The 20,415-nt window shown below is 38.9% G+C and overlaps 1 protein-coding gene across 5 annotated transcripts in view; it reads right to left on the minus strand.

Annotated features, from left to right (window-relative positions):
- Positions 1 to 18,262, minus strand: part of LOC311184521 (cyclic AMP-dependent transcription factor ATF-7) — a gene marked incomplete at both ends in the record, with an annotated part of 73,485 nt that extends 55,223 nt beyond the window's left edge. For 4 of the 5 annotated variants that reach the window (XM_084254609.1, XM_084254610.1, XM_084254608.1 and 1 more), the window contains one exon: positions 18,208 to 18,255. In XM_084254609.1, the coding sequence (XP_084110735.1) occupies positions 18,208 to 18,255 (48 nt within the window). Of the gene's footprint in view, positions 1 to 18,207 lie in introns of all 5 variants that reach the window. The other variant, XM_084254611.1, reaches the window with a different exon arrangement.
- Positions 18,263 to 20,415: the final 2,153 nt, after the last annotated feature.

Below are 20,415 nucleotides of genomic sequence, written 5' to 3' on the forward strand. Positions count from 1 at the left end.
GGTCCTATTTAAGAAGCACTTTATTCAACAGGATTTTTAATTCCAGAGTGTCAGATGTGTTGATTGGCTTGTGCAATTCCCATTTTCTTTCTTTCTTCTTTTTTTTTTTAAAGATTTGCTTTATTTATTTACGCATACAAGAACTGGAGTGTAGGCCAGAGGTGCAGGGGGTGAGAGGATTCACCACAGACAGAGTAGGGAGCAGAACAGGCAGGGCTACTGTTGAGAGGAGCAGCTGGCAAGGCAGGAGAGGTCTGCTGGGCCATATGGGTTACCTCCCTAGCTGGGGATTGAACTCATGCCTCAGTGGCTGGTACTAGGTTGATAGTGCTGAGACTTTAACCCCTGCACCACCGGGGAGGCCCCTGCAATTTCCATTTTGTATCTATTCATGCAGTCCTTTATCATGTCAATTTTCTAAATACATAAAATATCACTTAAAGGAATTTGTTTGTTTTTTTTCTGAATACTAGCTTTATACAATAGGTAGACTAAGTTATAATACTGGGTGAGCCCAGAAGGCACAGAATGAATTCATCATAACTGGGAGTATGCAAACAGAACTGTTTGCATAATCAAATAGGCCTTGCAGTTCACACATAAATATATTAATTTGGGAGTCTTTAGTCTACCCTTTTCTCCTGACTCCCTTACCTGCAAACACTTGATTTTCAAGTAAAATATTCTAAATTCACTAGCACAGTGAAAAAAACTTAGGGTAGCAATTGGAGGGAGACATGCTCAGCTATGGGAGACATTCTGCATTTAGGCTCAGTAAGTTGAGGAGGAGCACCACTGAGGATAGTATACTAGAGAATCATAAATCATACTTATTTTTTCGCTATTTGCATGGTTAGATAAATATTAAAGATAAGGTGATCTGCTGGTAAAAGTAGGTTGAAGTTAAATGCAGGAAAGATAAGCTCCTTGAACACAGGATGAATGTCCCATTTCACCTAGTGTCACATTCCTAGAGAACAACACAAAGCTGAGTATATAAGCAACACTCAAAAATACCTGTTAAATTAACAGTACAATTTTTTTCTGTCTACTGGAACTTTCCTTAAAGGAAAATAAAGCCCTAATAAGAACCTTACTCAATTCTAAAATTCTAGGAATCATGACCAAAAACGGAGTAGAGAGGACCCCAATCTCCTGGTGGCATTATGGGAAACAAATTGACTTCCTTCTGCTTTGAAGCTTACGGAGGACACAGGAAATGACTGAGACAGAATATACCTTGTTCAAAGAAATAACCATCAGCTTATCCACTTGAAACTCTTCTCACAATTCAAGGATAATATGGATGCATCAGGAACATAACTTATACATGTACAATTTAGTAACAATGCCAGAAAAGTTTAGATTCTTTTTTAAGGTATATGGTAGAAAGGAAGGAAGCAGGAACGGCTACAATGGATTAATTCCATTCTTTTTAATGATGCCTTAATCTATGCTAAGATAGTTGTTTTCAAACTGTGGGACTTGATCTGTTAGTGGGTAATAAAATCCATTCAGTGATTTATTTATTTATTTATTAAAAAAAAGTTTTTTATTTTTACTTATTTATACAAGCACTGGGTACAGTCAGAAGCACAGGAGGGCGAGAGAATTCACCAGAGCGGGGAGCAGAGCAGGCAGAAGGACCAAAGTATACTGCTGAGGGGAGCAGCGGGCAGCAGGAGAGGTCTGCGCGCCATGTGGGACCCTCCTCCTGTGGCCAGGGAGTAGCCAAGGATCGAACCGGTGCTGCAGAGGCTGCGGGCAGCTTCGCAACCCAGCGCTCAACCACTGCGCCACCGGGGAGGCCCCAATTCAGTGATTTATAATCAGCATTTTTTAAAAAGATTTATTTTTATTTATTTATGCATACAAGAACAGGGATATAGGCCAGAGGTGGGTGGGGAGGGGTGGAGAGCGAGTGGATTCACCAGGGATAGAACTGGAAGCAGAGCAGGTGGATCTACTGAATACACTGCTGAGGGGAGCAGCCGGCAAGAGAGGAGAGGTCTGCTGTGCCATGTGGATTAGTTGCCAGGCCAGGGATAGAACTCAGGCCGAAGTGGTGATAGAGCTGAGACTTAACCCCTACACCAACAGGGAGGTCCCCAGTTTTTCTTAAATATATCAGATTAAGTGAGGTCACAAGGCAAAGCGGTATCCCCAAAATTAGAGAGAGATTTGGAAGAGATACAGTTACTCCTCTAGCAGAAAACTTCATGGGAGCCAAAAACCTGAACTGTAAATGATGAATTGCTGGAAGCTCACTGTAGATAAAACTGGAAGCTAAAAAACTCTACGGTGGGGAGCAGTATAAGAGTCCCCCTCATTTGTACATTTTACTTCCAGGAGCTTCATCCGGAGCTCACAGTGAGAGTCAACTGAACTGCGACAAAGGAAGAAAGGCAATACAATGGAGCAAACATAATCTTTTTTACAAATGGTACTGGCAAAACTGGATGTTCACATCCAAAAAAATGAAATTAGACACAGATCTTTACAAAAATGAACTCAAAATGGATCACAGACATAAATGTAAAACACAAAACTATAAAACCCCTAGAAGATGGGTCTCCCCTGGTGGCGCAGGTGGCTTAGTGCAGCACTGTAAAGCTGCAGCCTCTGCAGTGCAGGTTAGATCCTGGCCGGCAGGCGAGGGCCCCAAATGGCGCAGCAGACCTCTCCAGTAGCGTGCGCTGCTTCCCTCAGCAGTGTATTTCAGTCAGTCTGCCTGTTCTGTTCCTAGCTCTGTCTCTGGTGAAGACTCTCACCCTCCCGCGAATCTGGCCTGTACCCCGGTTCTTGTATAAATAAATAAAATAAAAATCTTTAAAAAAATAAAAATAAATAAAACCCCTAAAAGACAACAGGAGATAACCTAAATAGTTTCTGGTTTGGCAATGACTTTAGATCTACAAACACCAAAGGCATGATTCATGAAAGGAATAAATGATAAGCTGAACTTCATTAATATTAAAAACTTTTGTAAAAGACAATGTCAAGAGAATGCGAAGATAAGCCAACTTGGGAGAAAATATTTGCAAAAAACACATCTGAACTGTTATCCAAAATCTACAGAACTCTTGAAACTCAACAATTAGGAAACAAACAACCCAATTAAAATTTGGGCCAAAAACTTTATTTAAGAGACACCTCACCAAAGAAAACACAGGTGGCAAAAAAGCACATGAAAAGACTCTCAACATCCTATGTGTTAGAGAAATACAAATTAAAGCAACAATGACATACCACTACACTCCTATTTGAATGGGCTAAATCTAACGACAGATAACACCAAATACTGGCAAGGATAGAGAGCAAGAGATACACTAATTCACTGCTGGTGGGAATGCAAAATGGTACAGTCACTTCGGAAGGCAGTTTGGCAATTTCTTGTAGCACATTTTTACCATCTAACCCAGCAATCATGCTCTTTGGAATTTATTCAAAGAAGCTGAAAAGTTATGTCCACACAAAAACCTGCACACAGGTATTTATAGCATCTTTATTCATAATTGCTAAACTTAGAAACAGCCAAGACGTCCTTTAGTAAATGAATGGATAATCTGGTACATCCAGATAATGGAATGTTATTCAATGCTAAAAAGAAATGAGCTATCAAGTCATAAAAAGATGTGAATTAAAAGCATACTACTAAGTGAAAGAAGCCAACTGGAAAAGATGACATACATATTATTCCAACCAAATGACATTGTGAAAAAGGGAAAACTATGGAAGTAGAAAAAGGATCAGTGGTTGCCAAGGAATGGGGCTGGGAGGAGGAATGAACAGGTAAAGCACAGAGGAATTTACGGCAGGGAAAATACTCTGTAGGAACCATGATGATAGATACAAGTCACTATACATTTGTCCGATAGTACATACAATACCAAGAGTGAATTCTAAAATAAACTATGAATTTGGGTGATTATGATGTGTCAGTGCATGCTCATCAGTTTTAACAAACGTACCGCTCTTCTCATGGGGGATGCTGACAATGGAGGAGGCAAAATATGCATGTATTACAGGCAAAAATACGTGAAATCTCTATACCAAGTCTCTATGTCTTCTCAGTTTCACTGTGAACCTAAAACTGCTCTACAAAGTCTTTAAAGGAAATTGTAAACCAATAAGCAAAGTAAATAGCTTGTTGCATGTTTATTCTCAGAGTATGCTTGAACAATATCCTAAAAGATTCAGCCAGAAGCGGACTCCTACATTGCGTATCATTCTCATATTAACACAGAAAACACGGCAGCAAGTCCGGCTTCGAAGCCAGTATTGGTTCCGTGACAGGGCTCCAATGCAATTATGCCCTAGCTGCTGAGTTTCCTATCACCACTCCGCCTTTGTTTCAGAGACAGAATTCACAACCTTCTGTTCCTGCGGTGGAGGAAGAAATTGCTTCTCAGAAAGGCTTAGCTCACTGCATTTTACTAGATAAAGAAAAAACAAAAAGCCATTGGACTCTGACAAGCCGATTACTGTCTATGGGAGAGCAAAATGCCTCCCTTAGGACTAAGAGAATAGTCAACAAGGTGCAATATGTTTAACCACAGCTCTGCCAAGAGCTGCTACATATGTGCACATGGCTGTCTCTTCTCTGAACCATCACATGTGCATAACTGAAACCACAAGACTCCATAAAGCCTCATCTGGCATACAAAGCACAAGAATGCTGAAACAAAATCTTCCCTTCCCACTTTTGCAATTATCTAGCTAAAACTTACAAGGGAAGAAATGAAAGGCTGAAGAGAGAACAGCTAAATTGTTGAATCTTCTATGGCACTTTATAAAACATACTTAGATACCTGACTCCTGATAATTTTAGAGAAATTGCTTTAACTGTCCCCTATCAAGAGAGCCAAGGTGGACTAAATCCCTTCTTTAGTCCTAAAATATAGTCATGTGTCGCCTAAGGATGGGGATACAGTCTGAAAAATGTGTCATTAGGCAATTTTGTCATTGAAGGAACATCACGGAGTGTAATCACACAAATCTCGATGGCCCACCCTACTACACATCTAGGCGGGATAGAGGGACCACCATCCTGTATGTGGTCACTGCTGACTGAAAAGATATAGGACTGTACCTAAAACTGAAGTAAAATGACAACTATCTGAAATTATGCACATAACACAATGAAAAAATTAATACATACAGATTGCCACTATATATATTATAAATTATGCTTACCGAAGTAGACAGACGTCTATAATACTATCTTGCCCACACTGGTATTATATATACAGTTAATTTCACCTATAGACCACAACTGAGATCTTTATTTTTTTTTAAAAGATTTATTTTATTTATTTATACATACAAGAACTGGAGTATAGGGCAGAGGTTCATGGGGTGAGAGGTTTCACCAGAGACAGAGTGGGGAGCAGAACAGGCGGATCTACTGAAACACCCTGCTGAGGGGAGGAGCGGGCGAGTCAGAAGAGGTCTGCTGCGCCATGTGGGTTGCTCCCTGGCCAGCCAGGGATTGAACTCATGCTGCAGTGGCTGACGACAGCTAGATAGCCCTGGGGCTGTAACCGCTGCACCACCAGGGAGGCCCTCTTTCCTTTTGTTTAAGTAATGAGCCATCACATTAGGTTGTCACTGTCTCACTGTCTATCTGATAACCTCTGAGGAGCCAAGCTGATAGTCTCTGCATACGTTGCTGCCCTAAATCACCTTTTCTTTGCATTTATGTTTTGTGAGAACTCCTGTCAGGACACACATACACACATTCATACACATAATTTACTAGCCTTTCAGAAGTACTCAAGGAAGTAAACAAATGACAACTTTGATACCTATAGTAATCATTTTGATATTTTGTAACCTTGCCCAATGTGCCATTCTCAGATCTGAAGCCAAGAAAGTGAGACACGGAAAAGACAAGACTCAGTGAATGCAGAGTTAGTTTTAGAGTCCACAGTTATTCAATGAATCATTATCAGAATCAAGAAGGAAAATGTGGCGCCGCAGCTGTGAAGCTGTCCGCAGCCTCTGCAGCGCAGGCTGGCCAGCGGGGGTCCCACATGGCGCAGCAGACCTCTCCTGTCGCCCCTGTGCTCCCCTCAGCAGTGTATTTCAGTCAGTCTGCCTGTTCTGTTCCCCACTCTGTCTCTGTGAATCCTCTAACCTTGCCTCCTCCTTTCCCAGCGCACCCCCTCCGCCCCGTATCTTTTGGCCTGTACCCCGGCTCTTGTATGCATAAATAAATAAATCTTTAAAAAAAAAAAAAGACAAAGATGCCATTAAAAAAAAAATTTCCTTGTAACTACTTAGCCATATATTTTCATGTTAAATGACAAATGAAATGTTCATTGTATTAAAACACCTCAATTCGTAAAGGAAACGGAAAGAACAGATATATGAAAATGTTATGAAGTCAAAGAAGGAAAAAATCTATTATGGAGAATTTTATTGTTCAATAGGTAAGACCCTCCATGTGGTCATACATCAGAAATATCAAGAGAATAAATAAGCTAGCAATCACTGGGAATATCATACATTTCACTTGACTGTTGACATACCCATACCTTAATTCCCCTTAGTCATATTCCTTCTTTTTACTAATCGGTATCGCAGCCACTATAACAAATGCCCTATTACTACAGCACATGACAAATAACATGAAACCAAGACACCACCCTTTGCATTGGGGAGCTTACAGGCATAAAACTAAGATGGGAAAGAAGTTAATACAAACCAGGAAGTGATACAGGCTTGAAGTCACAAACGTGACACCACCAAGCTTTTCTGGGCCTAGTAATAGAGGCCACCTAAGATTTTTAGGTTCCTGTTTTGTCTGTATTTCTGGTAGAATTAATCTTTCTTCCCATCTTAAAATCACATCCCTGCCACAAAATGGTGGTTGCTTACCTTACAAAAAGCAGTATTCCTGGGCAAATAAAAAATATTACAAAATAAGGTTGAGGCATTTGCAAAAAGTCTCTTCATTTTAGTTAAGAATTCTTTTTCTATAGAGACAGAACTCAGATATCAATCGATACACAGATATATAGCCAGATGCCTGTATCAGTAGTAAACTATAGATTTACTTAGTAAAGTCCTAGTAAACTAGGACTTACTTAACTGATTGCATTGAACTATTAACCAAAAAATTACTTCTTATTCTTCCCCCTCATGTTATTTTTTCTTAAAGATTTACTTATTTATGCATACAAGAGCTGGGGTATTGGCCAGAGGTGCCGGGGTGAGAGGATTCACCAGAGACAAAGTGGGGAGCAGAACAGGCAGACTGACTGAAATACACTGCTGAGGGGAGCAGTGGGCAAGACAGGAGAGGTCTGCTGAGCCATGTGGGTTAGCTCCCTGGCTGGGGATAGAACTCACGTTGCAGTGGCTGGTGACAGCCTGACAGCACTATTTGTCTCTAACCCCTGCTCCACCAGGGAGGGCCCCATTTTCCCTCTGTTAGATGTGCACATTTATATGTATGGAGAAGAATAAGAAAGCAGTTCAGTGCATTAGTTAAGAGTGCTAGTCTGGAGACTCTCTGGGTCTGTATGGTAGCTCCATTACAAAATATTGTGTGACCCCATGGTGGTGGGTGCTGTGTGAAAACATACACTGGAATGGTATGATTTTATACCTTTAAATCATACAGTGTTGTAAACCAATGTTGCCTCAGTTAAAAACAACAACAACAACAGCTTCAAATGATAAAACAAAACATTGCATGGCCTTATACAAGTTATTTAACCTCTCTGAGTCTTGGTTTGTTGTTTTGTTTTAAAAGATTTTATTTATTTTTGCATAAAAGAACTGGGGTGTACGCCAAAGGTGAAGGGGGTGAGAGGACTCACCAGAGACAAAGTGGGAAGCAGAACAGGCGGATCCACTGAAACACAATGCTAAGGAGAGCAGCGGGCGAATCAGGAGAGGTCTGATGTGCCATGTGGGTTAGCTCCTGGGCTGGGGATTGAACTCTGGCCATCGTGGTGGGTGTCGCGGTGGTAGCGCTGAGCCTTAACCCTTAGGCCACCAGGGAGGCCCAGTCTTGTAGAATGAGGATTTTATATCCTCCCTTAGGAGGTTTCTAGGATTGAATAAAATAATACCTATAAAGCATTTCTGCACACTATACATGAACTCAGCTTTTGTTACTGTTGCTACTACTATTTTTACACCAATAAAGTTAACCAATTTTCTTCTCTCCCACTCCCCCCAGTGCTCCCTTGGTAGAATATCATTTGCCTGTATAAACACAATATTTCCTCTAAGTTATATAGCAGACATCTGCACTAATTGATGTTAATCTTGAGCATGATGCTACAGAGCCTACCCTAAGCTAATGTTCTTTTTACCAGAGTCAGCTCAGGTCAACAAGTAAGGATAGTAAATTAGTATTAAGCCAAGATTGGAAGGTTCTCCTATATAGCCTGGAAGTTCAAGAGATCTTACCCAATACCAGGGAGTTAGAATTCTAAGTAAATAGGAAATTGAACCCCAAAGCTAGAACAATCAGGTCACTTTCTCTCCCCCAAGTTTTATCAATCTAAATTTCCCAGACTAGGAAAGGGAAGAAATATCTTTCTATCCAAAGAGAATTAAGTTGTTTCTAGTGTTTATTGGGGCCCTTCTTAAAATTTATACTTCTCAACTAGTTTCTAGTAGAAGGAAGTTGAAATAGCCCAAAACGAAACTAAGAAGTAAATCTGTTTATCTTTGACATCTTCATAAGTTTCCAAGTCTCCTTTGCTTAGGGGCCATTCCACCTAAGTCAGTCTTCATCTATTATCCTCAAACCTCAAATAAAAACTTCCATTCCTTTATGTAGCACATATTACATCTGTGGTTAAACTAATTTATACTAAAATGGGAATGTTAGCTCCCATACTTTTCTAGCTACTAATTTAATTGAATCTTTAATTAATGTAGCAGTACGGAGGTTTATATTTGGATAGGAAATCCTTCCTGTTTACCTTTAAATCATAAGCGGCCCATGGAAGGGAGAGACTTTGTCTTCCACCTCAACAAAAAAGGATCATAGGTTCTACTTCCTCTTGCTTTCCCCAGTGCTGATACCTCAGCTATGTCCCATTCACCCTGTCCTTGCCCCAGACACTTATAACCACTAAAAAAAGTCACTAGGCAAGTCAAATCCTTGAACATCAGGAAGACTCCCAGTAGAGAAGAAAGGCTGGCCATCTACATCTTCCTAGAAAGGGTCTTGGACTTTAGAGGGACCCTGAAGCTGTGACCTCCTAGTTTTTCTCCCCTTTCTCCACCCACTCCCTATCACTTGCCTATATGCTTACAACTGTATCATGCCTGCTGCCAAAGTGAGCACTCTGCTTGCAATTTTTTTTTAAAGATTTATTTATTTATTTATACAAGCACTGGGTACAGTCAGAAGCGCGGGAGGGTGAGAGAATTCACCAGAACCAGAGCAGGGAACAGAACAGGCAGACTGATGAAACACACTACTGAGGGGAGTAGCGGGCGTCGCAGGAGAGGTCTGTCGGGCTATGTGGGACCCTTGCCGGCGGCTGGGTATTGAACCGGCATTGCAGAGGCTGCAGGCAGCTTCGCAGCCCAGGCTCAACCGCTGCGCTGCCAGGGGAGGCCCTATGCTTGCTATTTAAAAGAAGTTAGAGGATTGTAATATACTAACTCTAAGACATTCTGGAAAAGGCAAAACTATGGAAACAGTATAAGATCAGTGGTCATCTGGGTTTGCAGGGGAGTGAGGGAGCGAAAACTAGGTGGAACAAGGAGGCAGTTTTTAGGGCAGTGGAACTATTATGTATAATACAGTAGTGGTGGATACATTTGCTCACCATAATGGTTGTTAATCATTGGTCAAAACCCACAGAATGTACAACACAGAGTAAACCCAAGTGTAAACCATGGACTTAAAGTTAATAATGATATATCAATATTGGCCCATCAGTTATAACAAATGTACCACACTAATTCAAGATAAGGATGAGAGTATGGAAGGAGGAGGGGTTATGGGATTTCTGTATTTTCTACTCAACTTTCTGTGAATGTAAAATCGCTCAAAAAAATCTTTAAAAATTGCTCTAAAAAATACTATTTTATTTTATTCTTTGTTTAATTAGAGGAAACTCTGGTTAATAACTGTGACCAGGTACAACAGCTAATAGGACCAAGATAAGCTGTATAAGAGGAAGGCAAAACGCAAGAAAAATAAATTTAGGGCTTGATCTTAAACAGGAGAGGACAGTAAATAAAGACATGGAAAGAGGCTTGAGTAAGTATGAGAAGGAGAAGAAGACAATACTTAGCTTTTTTTTTTTAATAGTGAGTGGTGTGCAAAAAACTAAACTAAAGCAAACGTTATCTCCTTCAGAAAAATAGAAGAGCAGCCAGGTTAATAAGGGGTACCGAGATATTCAGCAGAACAATCACCACTGTTCAGCCTCTGGCATTCTTACCAGTGTCACCCCGATTCCTCTCCCTGTGGCTAAGAAATCAGAACTTGTCATTATAACCAAGTCTGCAACCTGTGCTGGTGCCAATCTTTATGGTCTATTGAGGTATTTTTCAGGAAAATCAAGGGATAATTGCCCAGTATCAAAAAAAGATCTGACTCTTGGGAAAGGAAAGAAGGCTTTCCTTTTGTCACAGGATGATTCTCTCTGGAATAACATAAATGGCTCTTCGAGAGACTGTGTCTTTGATAGGAGAGCTGCAATTCTGACAGTCAATCTGCTGAATGCCGAACAGAGCACTCAGCTTTCTACAATGACTTAAAGGACACCGCAAGGCTGCAGATTTATTCTGCTGACTTTCCCTGCAGAGCTACTCAAGTTTTTCAAAGGCAAAAAGGAAGAACTTTTTTCTTCCAACCCAGGAAATTGCAAATTCCACCTGGGATCTAAAGAAAGAACTATGTTTGCTCAAAATATGACATCATCGATGTGAATAAGATTTAAAAGCTGGAATGATGGCTGGCAATTTTATTCTTTAGAGCAGAAGTTGGTTCAGCTCTTCCCTCTGCCTCTGCTGGAAGAATCAGCCACACAGGGCACATGGTATGCCAGACTGAGAATGGGCTCATTTCACAAACTTCATTCTCATTCTCTCTGTATTTCCACATGACAATTGCAAATAGTCTAGATTCTTACCAAAGTACAATCTCTGGTAATACATTTCACTGCACAAAGAAATTTCAAAGTAAAGACACAACGACAGAGAGACCTCAAAGCTTCCATCTTTATGTCATACTTCTTTTTAAAAAAATCCTATCCTCACCCTGATAATTTCGTGAGAATCTAAAAAGCAAAATCTACCTACAATAAACTATTAATAGCAGCATTCTCTCTCAAATTTGTATATTTGATGAGATTTTGAAAAAGAAAAGCTTTCTACACATCCTACTTGAAAGTCATAGCCATGTGCTTATGATTTATAAGATAGTCCTCTGACACTAAATGGATTCAACCCTCAACAAACAAAAGAAAACTAGGTTTGAGAGTTTAAAAAAAAAACAACCAATTTCTGTTTAAGACCGGTTTGGTACCTCATGAGATACAAAACAATGGTTGATAAAAACATTAAAATTTAGAGGTAATCAGTTCCATTTTGATTTTTAAAAACATGTATCACTGTACTGAGGAATAGTATTGGAGTGAGGGGATTAGTTTAGCAAAACACAGTACAGAAATTATAAGCTAAACCAGAAAGAAGATTTTCCCCCAAAAAAGAAAATTTTACAGAAATGAATGAAGAGGACAGAAAGGGCTTTTCTTTAATAAACACTAACAAACAATATAAATCTTAAAATTTTAGACATAACCAAAAGTCAAAAATGTCAGCCAAATGAAACTGAGTTATGTGTTTACTAACACTTGCAACAATAACCCTTTCAAAAGGGTTTATTATTTGGTTATAAGACTCAATTTAAGTTCAAATCCTGGCTCTGACCAAACTCCAGCTGAAGGGGCTTTTCTTGTATTATAAAGTCCAACTTCAAAGATGCATTGTGTTTTATTTAAGTCACTGGCATACGGTTAAAAAAAAATGTTTATGTGTGCCCAGTTCCATTCTTTAAGCAGATTGCTGAAGGTCTCTTTCTGCTATGAAAGCGCTTCCAGAGAGCATCTCTTGCACCTTATTCATAATGCACAATTTATCGGCATTTCTTTTCCTTTCTAAATGGCCGGGAGGGAAGAAGAACGCCATAGTCACTGTGTGTGGTTAGTAATGGCGCTTTTACTTGTCATTGTACAAAGCCTGTTAAATATTTACAACACAGACAGCAATATCTAGTACTAAACACCCAGTTGTGAGTTTGAATTTTTTTAGAAATAAATCTATGACAAGTTTTTCCCAGCAAAACGCCAGAAGACTTTACTAACAGCTTCAAGAGACTCAGCGGGTCCAGAGGAGCAGTTATAGGCCATCTGGTGATTACTTATTATTATTTATACAGCACTGTAGATGTACACACAGATGTGTTATGAATCCACATACAGAGTAGGCCCTAACAAGGGCTTCAGACAAAATGCGACTGCTGAGCAAGTCAATCTGCATTAAAGAAACACGCTAACCAGAGAGAGGGAGCACACTGGCTGTTCTTCAATCTGCTGCATTACTGGAAGAGTATTTGATAAAAGAATGAAGAATTCTATATAATGATGACAATATCTTGTAAGTTAACAATCTAGCTATATGTGGTTTTGAGGGGTGGTAAAAGAGGGATTAATAAAGGATAAGTTCTCAGATCCAGAAAGCACTTTATAAACTCAGCAGTTTGTAAAAGGGGCTAGGAAAGGGGCCCTCTCCTGATTTAGTAAAAATTGAGATACAAAAATAACAGGATTCCCTCCCCCGCCCCCCCGCCTCCTACCAGGAATGCTCTGAGAACAGTTTCTGGGCTCTCATTTCACATATTAAGCCAAACTCACAGAAAACAAAAGTGAGCAACTGAAAATTTTGTCACTTTAATTTCTTGGTTCTAACCCCAATTAGGTTCATAGTCTTTCTTTCTTTCTTTTAAGCAGACTGGAGCAAGGATGCTTTTAATCTAGTAAACTCTTAGCAAAATAATAATAAATGTAACATGAAAAAAGAAAATAACCAACTACATGTTTCTAAGGGCCACTGTCAAGAGCACCAGTCTCACATTAAAACACTTAGTTAATTGCTTTTAACACCTCTACATTTTTATCCCAGTTCCAATTTTGTTTACATGATCAGAACAGTGGTCTCTTTCCATCACAAAATAAAACTGCATCATTCAGACTAGACTGAAAGTTATTACAAAACTAACATATTACAAAAAACAAGGTTAGCATTTGGCCTAATTATGTATAATGCAGTGTATTTTCAGCTGCATGACAGCATGCAGGCACTCTGACCAGATGGGAACTGGATGAATTATTGAATGAAATATGAATTATTAAATAAAAATTTGAATTTTTTTAAACTCTTGGCAGGGGGTGAGGAAGAAAGGCTTATTTGTTCGCCTGAAATTGTCCTCACCTGTCGAAGCATGTAATGCTAGCATATATCACCACGAATGGCATTTACCTACCAGAGTCACTTCTTTCCTTGGTATTCTCCAATTCAAGATGGTCCCCTAACATAAAGAATTAGTAATCAGCATCAACCCACTCTTCTTTGGTTTTCTTTTGTGTTAATGCCAGGTTATAGAGAAACTTGCCAAAAGGATAGAATTAAAAATCTAGAGTTCCATAGTACCAGCATGGCCCATTTATGGGAGGGCTGGGATAAAAGGAATAATCTCTATAGATTTGTGTTACATAGGCAATAAAACATATACCTTTGTAGCATGCCAGCATTTAACCAATCATAGAAGCTATTTGTTGCCTCATATATTACAAAGCAATAGAGATTTAAGGGATAATGTTCATGGAGGCAGAGGATACAAAGCAATAAACAGCATTGGAGGTTGGTTAAATGCCAAGTAAAGCCAGACTGCAGCACCATAAACATTATTCCTATTATATGACAAGATAAGGAGGTAGAAGAAGCTAGGGTACTACCGCTATTGGTGGTCTTAGAATGGAAGACGGGCTCTTGAGGTCTGTGAACCAGTTATAGGTTTCACATCTCAGAGAGATATGAACAGAAACTCAACTTGCACCTAACTGCCCTCTGGGAGAAGATCTGGTAATATATATCTGGGGCGGGGGGCGGGGAGGAGGAGCATGAGGAGTGGGGAGAGAATAAGAGTCCCTCAAGTCATAGTGGACAGAGAAAAGATCAAAGGATTTTCTTTAAATGGATAATTTGATACAGACAGAAAGGACAGAAACCTTTCTCAATGGCTAATAACAGAATAATACTCTCCATTAGTAGCATCTCTTCAGAGGAAAAGTATTCCTGTTCTTAAGGAAATAAACATTCTAAGTAGTAAGTTTATATGACCAGTTTCTGCTCAAAGACTTGATTATGATAGCCAGAAGGACTACTTAAATCTGTATAATTTGGATTACAAACCAATGTCAAGTGTCTGAGATGGAGGTATAGGAATACAGAATTTGTGGGCTTCTGGTAATTAAAATTGGACCAAAAAACTTCCAAAAGATAGTTATCTAACTGTACCCACATGAAATAACATCTCATATTTGAGATTACTGAGAGATATAGAACAATTTTATAATCTACCTTCAAATAAAAGTCACCCCCAAAGCAATTCAAAACTTCCAAGACTTTCTACACTTGTATTATTTTATTTTAACAATAGCACAGAGGCAAAGTCACTTTACAGTTAACAATGTCTTTAAATAGATGTTATCTTTTTTTTTTTTTTGTGGGACCCTCGTTGGCGGCCAGGGAACGAACCAGCGCTACAGAGGCTGCGGGCGGCCTCCCAGCCCAGCGCTCAACCGCTGCGCCATGATGGAGGCCCTAAATAGATGCTATCTTATAAATATTTTGAACACCCATACAACTCAAATCGAACCACCCCTTTGATACAAGGTATCTGGGGCACTGTTGCCTTAACAACACCAACCCATTCTCTGGAGGCACTGCTATTAACTACTCCTGTTACCAAATTCCATAGAGTGGTATTAGCAGGAATATTGCTTTCCCTTAGTTCCACAGCAAGAGGGTGATGAGGCCTCAAGAGAAACAAAGCATCTCAATAGGAGAATAGGGTTGAGAGCGCTCAAAAAACTATCATCTGCCTTTTCAGATAAGAATGCAAAGAACACAACCTTCAGCAGCCATTTTTTTTTTTTTTTCAAACAAACGTACATGCAGCATATTTAGAACTCAGCTGCGTAGCATCAGACTTACTGTTGGGAAGTGGATCATGAACAGAATCCAAAAATAACAGCCATTAAAGACCTAGCAACCAAAACATGTTTACGTATCCACTGAAAGCCTGGTGGTTGTGATTATACGGTGGAGAGCATAATCCACTAGTCTATTTTAGGTGAGTTTTCCTTTCACCTTCCCTTAATATTAAGGCATAAGATGATTTCTGAGTTAGGGGTATATAAGGTAAAGTCTGGGTAGGGAACAGATATTAAATTGTAAAATCCTATAGTTTTGTTTGTTTGTTTTTAAGGATCTGGCTCTTCAATTACAATTTGCTTTCATTCCTTTTTACTCTAACAGGTAAAAGCCACAGATTTTTTTTTTTTTTAATTTTTTATGCCAGTAAGTTCTAAACCATGTCCTGTAAAAATTATCATGGTCCTTAGTATTTCTGCTGGGATTTACAGAGCCTTTTTATTATTCTACCATTTCTAGAATAAAGAATTTGAATCAATGATAGTAGACTATAAATAGCTTCCAGGCCTCAGAATGGCTCTAGAATGCAACCATTTTTAAGGGATTAAAAGGAAGTTGGATGACAGAACCAGGGTTGTTCACTTTACCAAATTTATCTTCAGTGCCAGATTTTCACTATTTCATGTAACATAAAGGAATCACAGTAAATTTTATATAGACATTTTACTCTACAGTTATTTGTACTAGGTGCTGGGAGAAACTTGGAAGGAGACTATAACTAAATAACTACAATCATCTAACCATAAAGTTTTTTATATGCAAAGGAGGTAAAAGGATGAAATCATGCTACCTTCAAAGCCTTAAGCAGTAGCTTCCTAAACTTTCTCTATGAAACAAGTAACTTGAATTCAAAAGGTAGCAATCTTCTGAGTTCCACACTTGACAGGGTGGGGAGCCTTCAGAACCTACAGGAGAGGTTATAAAGAATCGCAATAACCAAAATACCAACAAAGAACAGAAATGGACAAGTAAGGGAATGGGAAAAACTTATGACAAACAGAACCCAACAGTACAAGAAGGAATCAAGTAAAAAGTCCCTTCTGTTTCCCTTCCTCTAGTCCAAAATAATACCAAAACAAAAACAAACATAAAATCCTTCTAGAATTTCACAAAATGTCAGCTAAAATTACTCTTTTCTGATAAGACAATATGAAGAAACCCTACTTGTATCTTTCTTCATCAGAAATCTTATGAGATGTTTTTCCTGTATACTTTATTTTTATCATACATTTGTATTTCTTTAAGTCCTTGTCTGGGTGATTTAACGCATACAGCAAATCAGAGGGGGTACAGATACTGAGCAGCTTAAACATTAAGTGAAGAAAAGCAAATAAAAGGAAAATAAATCTTTTTTCCCAAAATGCAAAGTACTAGGTAACAATTACATAGTCACAGTAAATACAATTATTCACAAATTCATACAAAAAAATTTGGAAGAATCAGGTTCAGAAAAAGCTGGCTAAAAAAATGCAACAAATATACCCTATTCTTCCAACTGGCTTGTTTTGTCAAAAAAAAAAAAAAAAAAAGAAGAAGAAGAAGAAGGGCCTCCCTCGTGGATCAGGGGTTAAAGTCTCAGCACTATCAAGTTATGGCCAGACACTGTGGCAGCATGAGTTCGATCCTGGCCAGGGAGTTAACCCACACATGGTGCAGCAGACCTCTCCTATCTCACTTGCTGCTCCCCTTAGCAGTGTATTTTAGTCAATGTGCCTGTTCTGTTCCCCACTCTGTCTCTGGTGAATCCTCTCACCCCCTGCACCTCTGGCCTACACCAAACATGCAGTTAACAATAAAGGTAAAAGCTTTGACAAGGAAGGAAATAAACCCTATAATGCTGAATACTTCAGGATACAATGGCCTTTTAGTCCTTCTGAAAATTTTAGCATTCACTGGAATTTAGAGTCATCCCTTTGTTCATTTCTTATTACCACCCCCCCACCCCCCCATTCCCATTCACCTCTCAAATTCCAAATCTTAGGAATCTCTGGAACTTAAATCTCTCTTCTTTTTGTCTAAGCATTTAAAGTGTTTAATAGACCAAGTCTGCAATCTCACATACCACCAGTAAGTGTCACTGGACAGTCACATGACATATTCCTAAATGAAAAGAAATTCAAGCCTCAGGTTCGATAAAATCAGTTCATGAAGTCAGATAAAACTTTCTTTGTATTCCTTTGTATTCCTTTCCTTCATGCTTTGTGAAACATAGCAATAAGGAGGATCTAGGAAGAAGAGTTAACAAGGTGCAAGTTCAAGAAAATTACGTTATTAAAAAAGTATATGATAAAAATATATGACACATAATATACACATGCAAACAATACATGGCAACTGACACAAAGAATAAGGCATTTCATGGTGTCAGATAGGGAAAATGGCTGAGAAATCTTGTAATTAATATATTCCTATGAGATTTTGAGTTCTGTGTTAGGTATGTATTTCACAGATATATTACCCACCTTAGCTGCTAACAATGATTTTCTGAATCAACAGTAGAAACATTTTTTTCCTTACTTAAAAAATTCAAATAGACCCTGGCAAATTGGGGTTCATAATGAATGGGCTCATTCTCAGCTGCCTATCCAAATATGTTAAGCAGACTTTTATATCCATGAGGGTTGAGGAAAAGATATTTCTAAACTTGCTTTGTATTTAGATGGACAGCTTTAGAAAGGAGTAGAGAGCAACATGTATTCTTCAACACTGTGTGCTGGGAAACAAACGCCAGTAGAATAACAATATGAAAGCGAGCAAGGCAGATTTCATTATGGTAGAGTGTCTACACTTCCTCATAACTTGGATTTACACACTGCAAATCCGCTGATCTGATTACCTCCAGTGATCACGTAAAATACCGGCTTTAAACTCTTTGCCTTAGTGATAAAACAGCCACTTTGATTCACAACGAGACATTCACAATAAAGTATATTGTAAACGTACCTGTCCACAGCCCGGGGCATTGCACACAAACGGTCTGTCGTCTCCCATATTTCATAGAGCAGAGCGGAGCTGAGGAGGGGGAAGAGGGGGAAAGTTATGTTAAATACGCTGGAGTAAAAAAAAGTGCTTCAAAAATATCAAGCCTAGAAACAGGTGTTCCAAGATGCCATCTATCAAAGCTATAAACACAGGCTACTTTGGGGAGACCCATTAGACAGGTGGCATATGATCTACTGTGCCTCAATGGAAACTTATAATCACAAAAATTTAGACCTGAATAGTCAAGAAATTTCCAACCTTTTGCTAGATTTTCCCTTATTCGGCTACAGTATATAACATACTTCTCTAGCCCTCTGAATTACAGTCAGCGCAGTTCCCTATGTCAATAAATCCACTGAACGCTCGATGCGGAAGCCATATTTCTGAACTAGAGAAGACCAAAATTTGTCATTTAATTAATTAAGGGATTATAGGAGGGGTGCTCCATTTTACAAGGCCATAATCTGGCTCCCTGGTGTATAAACTACGAGACTGTTGGCAAGGGCCGTTTATCCCAGATTATTGCCAAAGAAAACAAAGCACCCATCCTATTGGGCTGCACGGGAAATGATTTTCATTAATAAAAAAATAAAAACCTTCTCTCCCCACTGGGAGCCTCCTTCTCTCTCCCCACCCCCAACCCCCAATTGTCTGGCAAATGGAGAAATATTGGTGCCCTTCCCCCCTCTGATTCTATTTATGGCTAGGTTTTTAAAAGCAGCAATAAAACAAATGTCGCCTCTTTGGGGGTTTACTGGGTGAATATGTTCCGGCTGTTTGTGCTGCTCTCACCCAGAGTTCTTGGGCTGCTCTGTTGCAGCCAACAGATGTGTGTTGCTGCAGGGGATTAAAGAATGGCACTAAAAGGCATCACCATCCGTCCTCTCTATTTCTCCAAAGAATTTAACAGGGTTTATATTTTATACTGTTGTTGTTTTTTAATTATTGAAGCTAAACTCTTGAAATGTTGATCAAAATTCTTTGTCAAAGAACAATAATTCTAATATGAATATGTTTCTCATGTCCTTACTAGGAATAAAGAGGTAAAGATGACTAAGGATTACAAATGCAAACCCTAGTAAAAATATTTCTATTCAACAGCATTTTGAAAGGGTAGAGCATAAGGTGTGTGTGGGGTAAATAAAAATTTTCTCAATAAACTCCCAAAGGACATTTTCAAATATCCTTCCACTATAGAGAAATGTATATGAATGTACACAGGAAAGACGAAGGGGAAGAACTACAATTTGAATAGGCCTAGACACGTTTTCAAAACTGTAGCCAAACTTCACATTTTTATCTTGGAAATAACCTAAAATGTCAGGTTAACTTTAGTCGGGTCTACATTAAAATAAAATGTTAAAAGAGTTGGACTGTGCCTGGTAATCAGAAAACCAGGCTAAAACTCAGAGGATAGCTAGATAACATCTCTTCTACTTTCTTAAGTCTCACCCTAGGGGTGGTAGTCTGATCATTAATTCCACAACTAATCAGTGTTTAAAATTGTGGGGTGCCCCATAAAATAAAAAGGACTTCTTAGTCATCTTTCAACATGATAGGAGCAGGGTCTAACTATGAAGGAAACTGATGCTGCAGCATTGCTGTAATGGAAGAGAGCCTGTATGTACATAGGTGTACACAGATTTATATCACATTTAGCCAGGATAAATTGCTTCAATAAATTCTGTTCCTAGGAGATGCCAACTCAAGCTGATGATTGGGTACTGGCAAAATGAGAGCTTTATTCTTCTTCACACAGCCCTAGGACAAGGGAAACTGGTTTGTGTGCTTGTTTTAAATACATGATGATTTTTTAGCTCTTTCTGGAACAATGACAATTGTGCAAAAAATAAATACAAGCAAATAAATGCAAAGATCAAGGTCATTATGGCTGAAAACTCAGCATTTTGGAAAGCAATTCATTTCTGGAAAAATTCTAACAACTGCTACACTGAAGAGAGTTTCACTTCTAGTCCCAGAACCTGCTTTTCTAACATAATCATGAAATAAGAATTTTATTTCAACAAGGTCCTTTAACATATTTTCAACCAGTAAGTAAATTAACAGGGCTAGAACAAACATAAAAGGACTAAGCATGCTTCCTTATTTTTACCTTAGTTCTGTTATTCGAGGTTAAATTTTCTATTTAGAAGAGGGGACGAGTCCTGG

This window comes from Talpa europaea, assembly GCF_964194135.1.
Source record: "Talpa europaea genome assembly, chromosome: 15".
Lineage (NCBI taxonomy): Eukaryota > Metazoa > Chordata > Mammalia > Eulipotyphla > Talpidae > Talpa > Talpa europaea.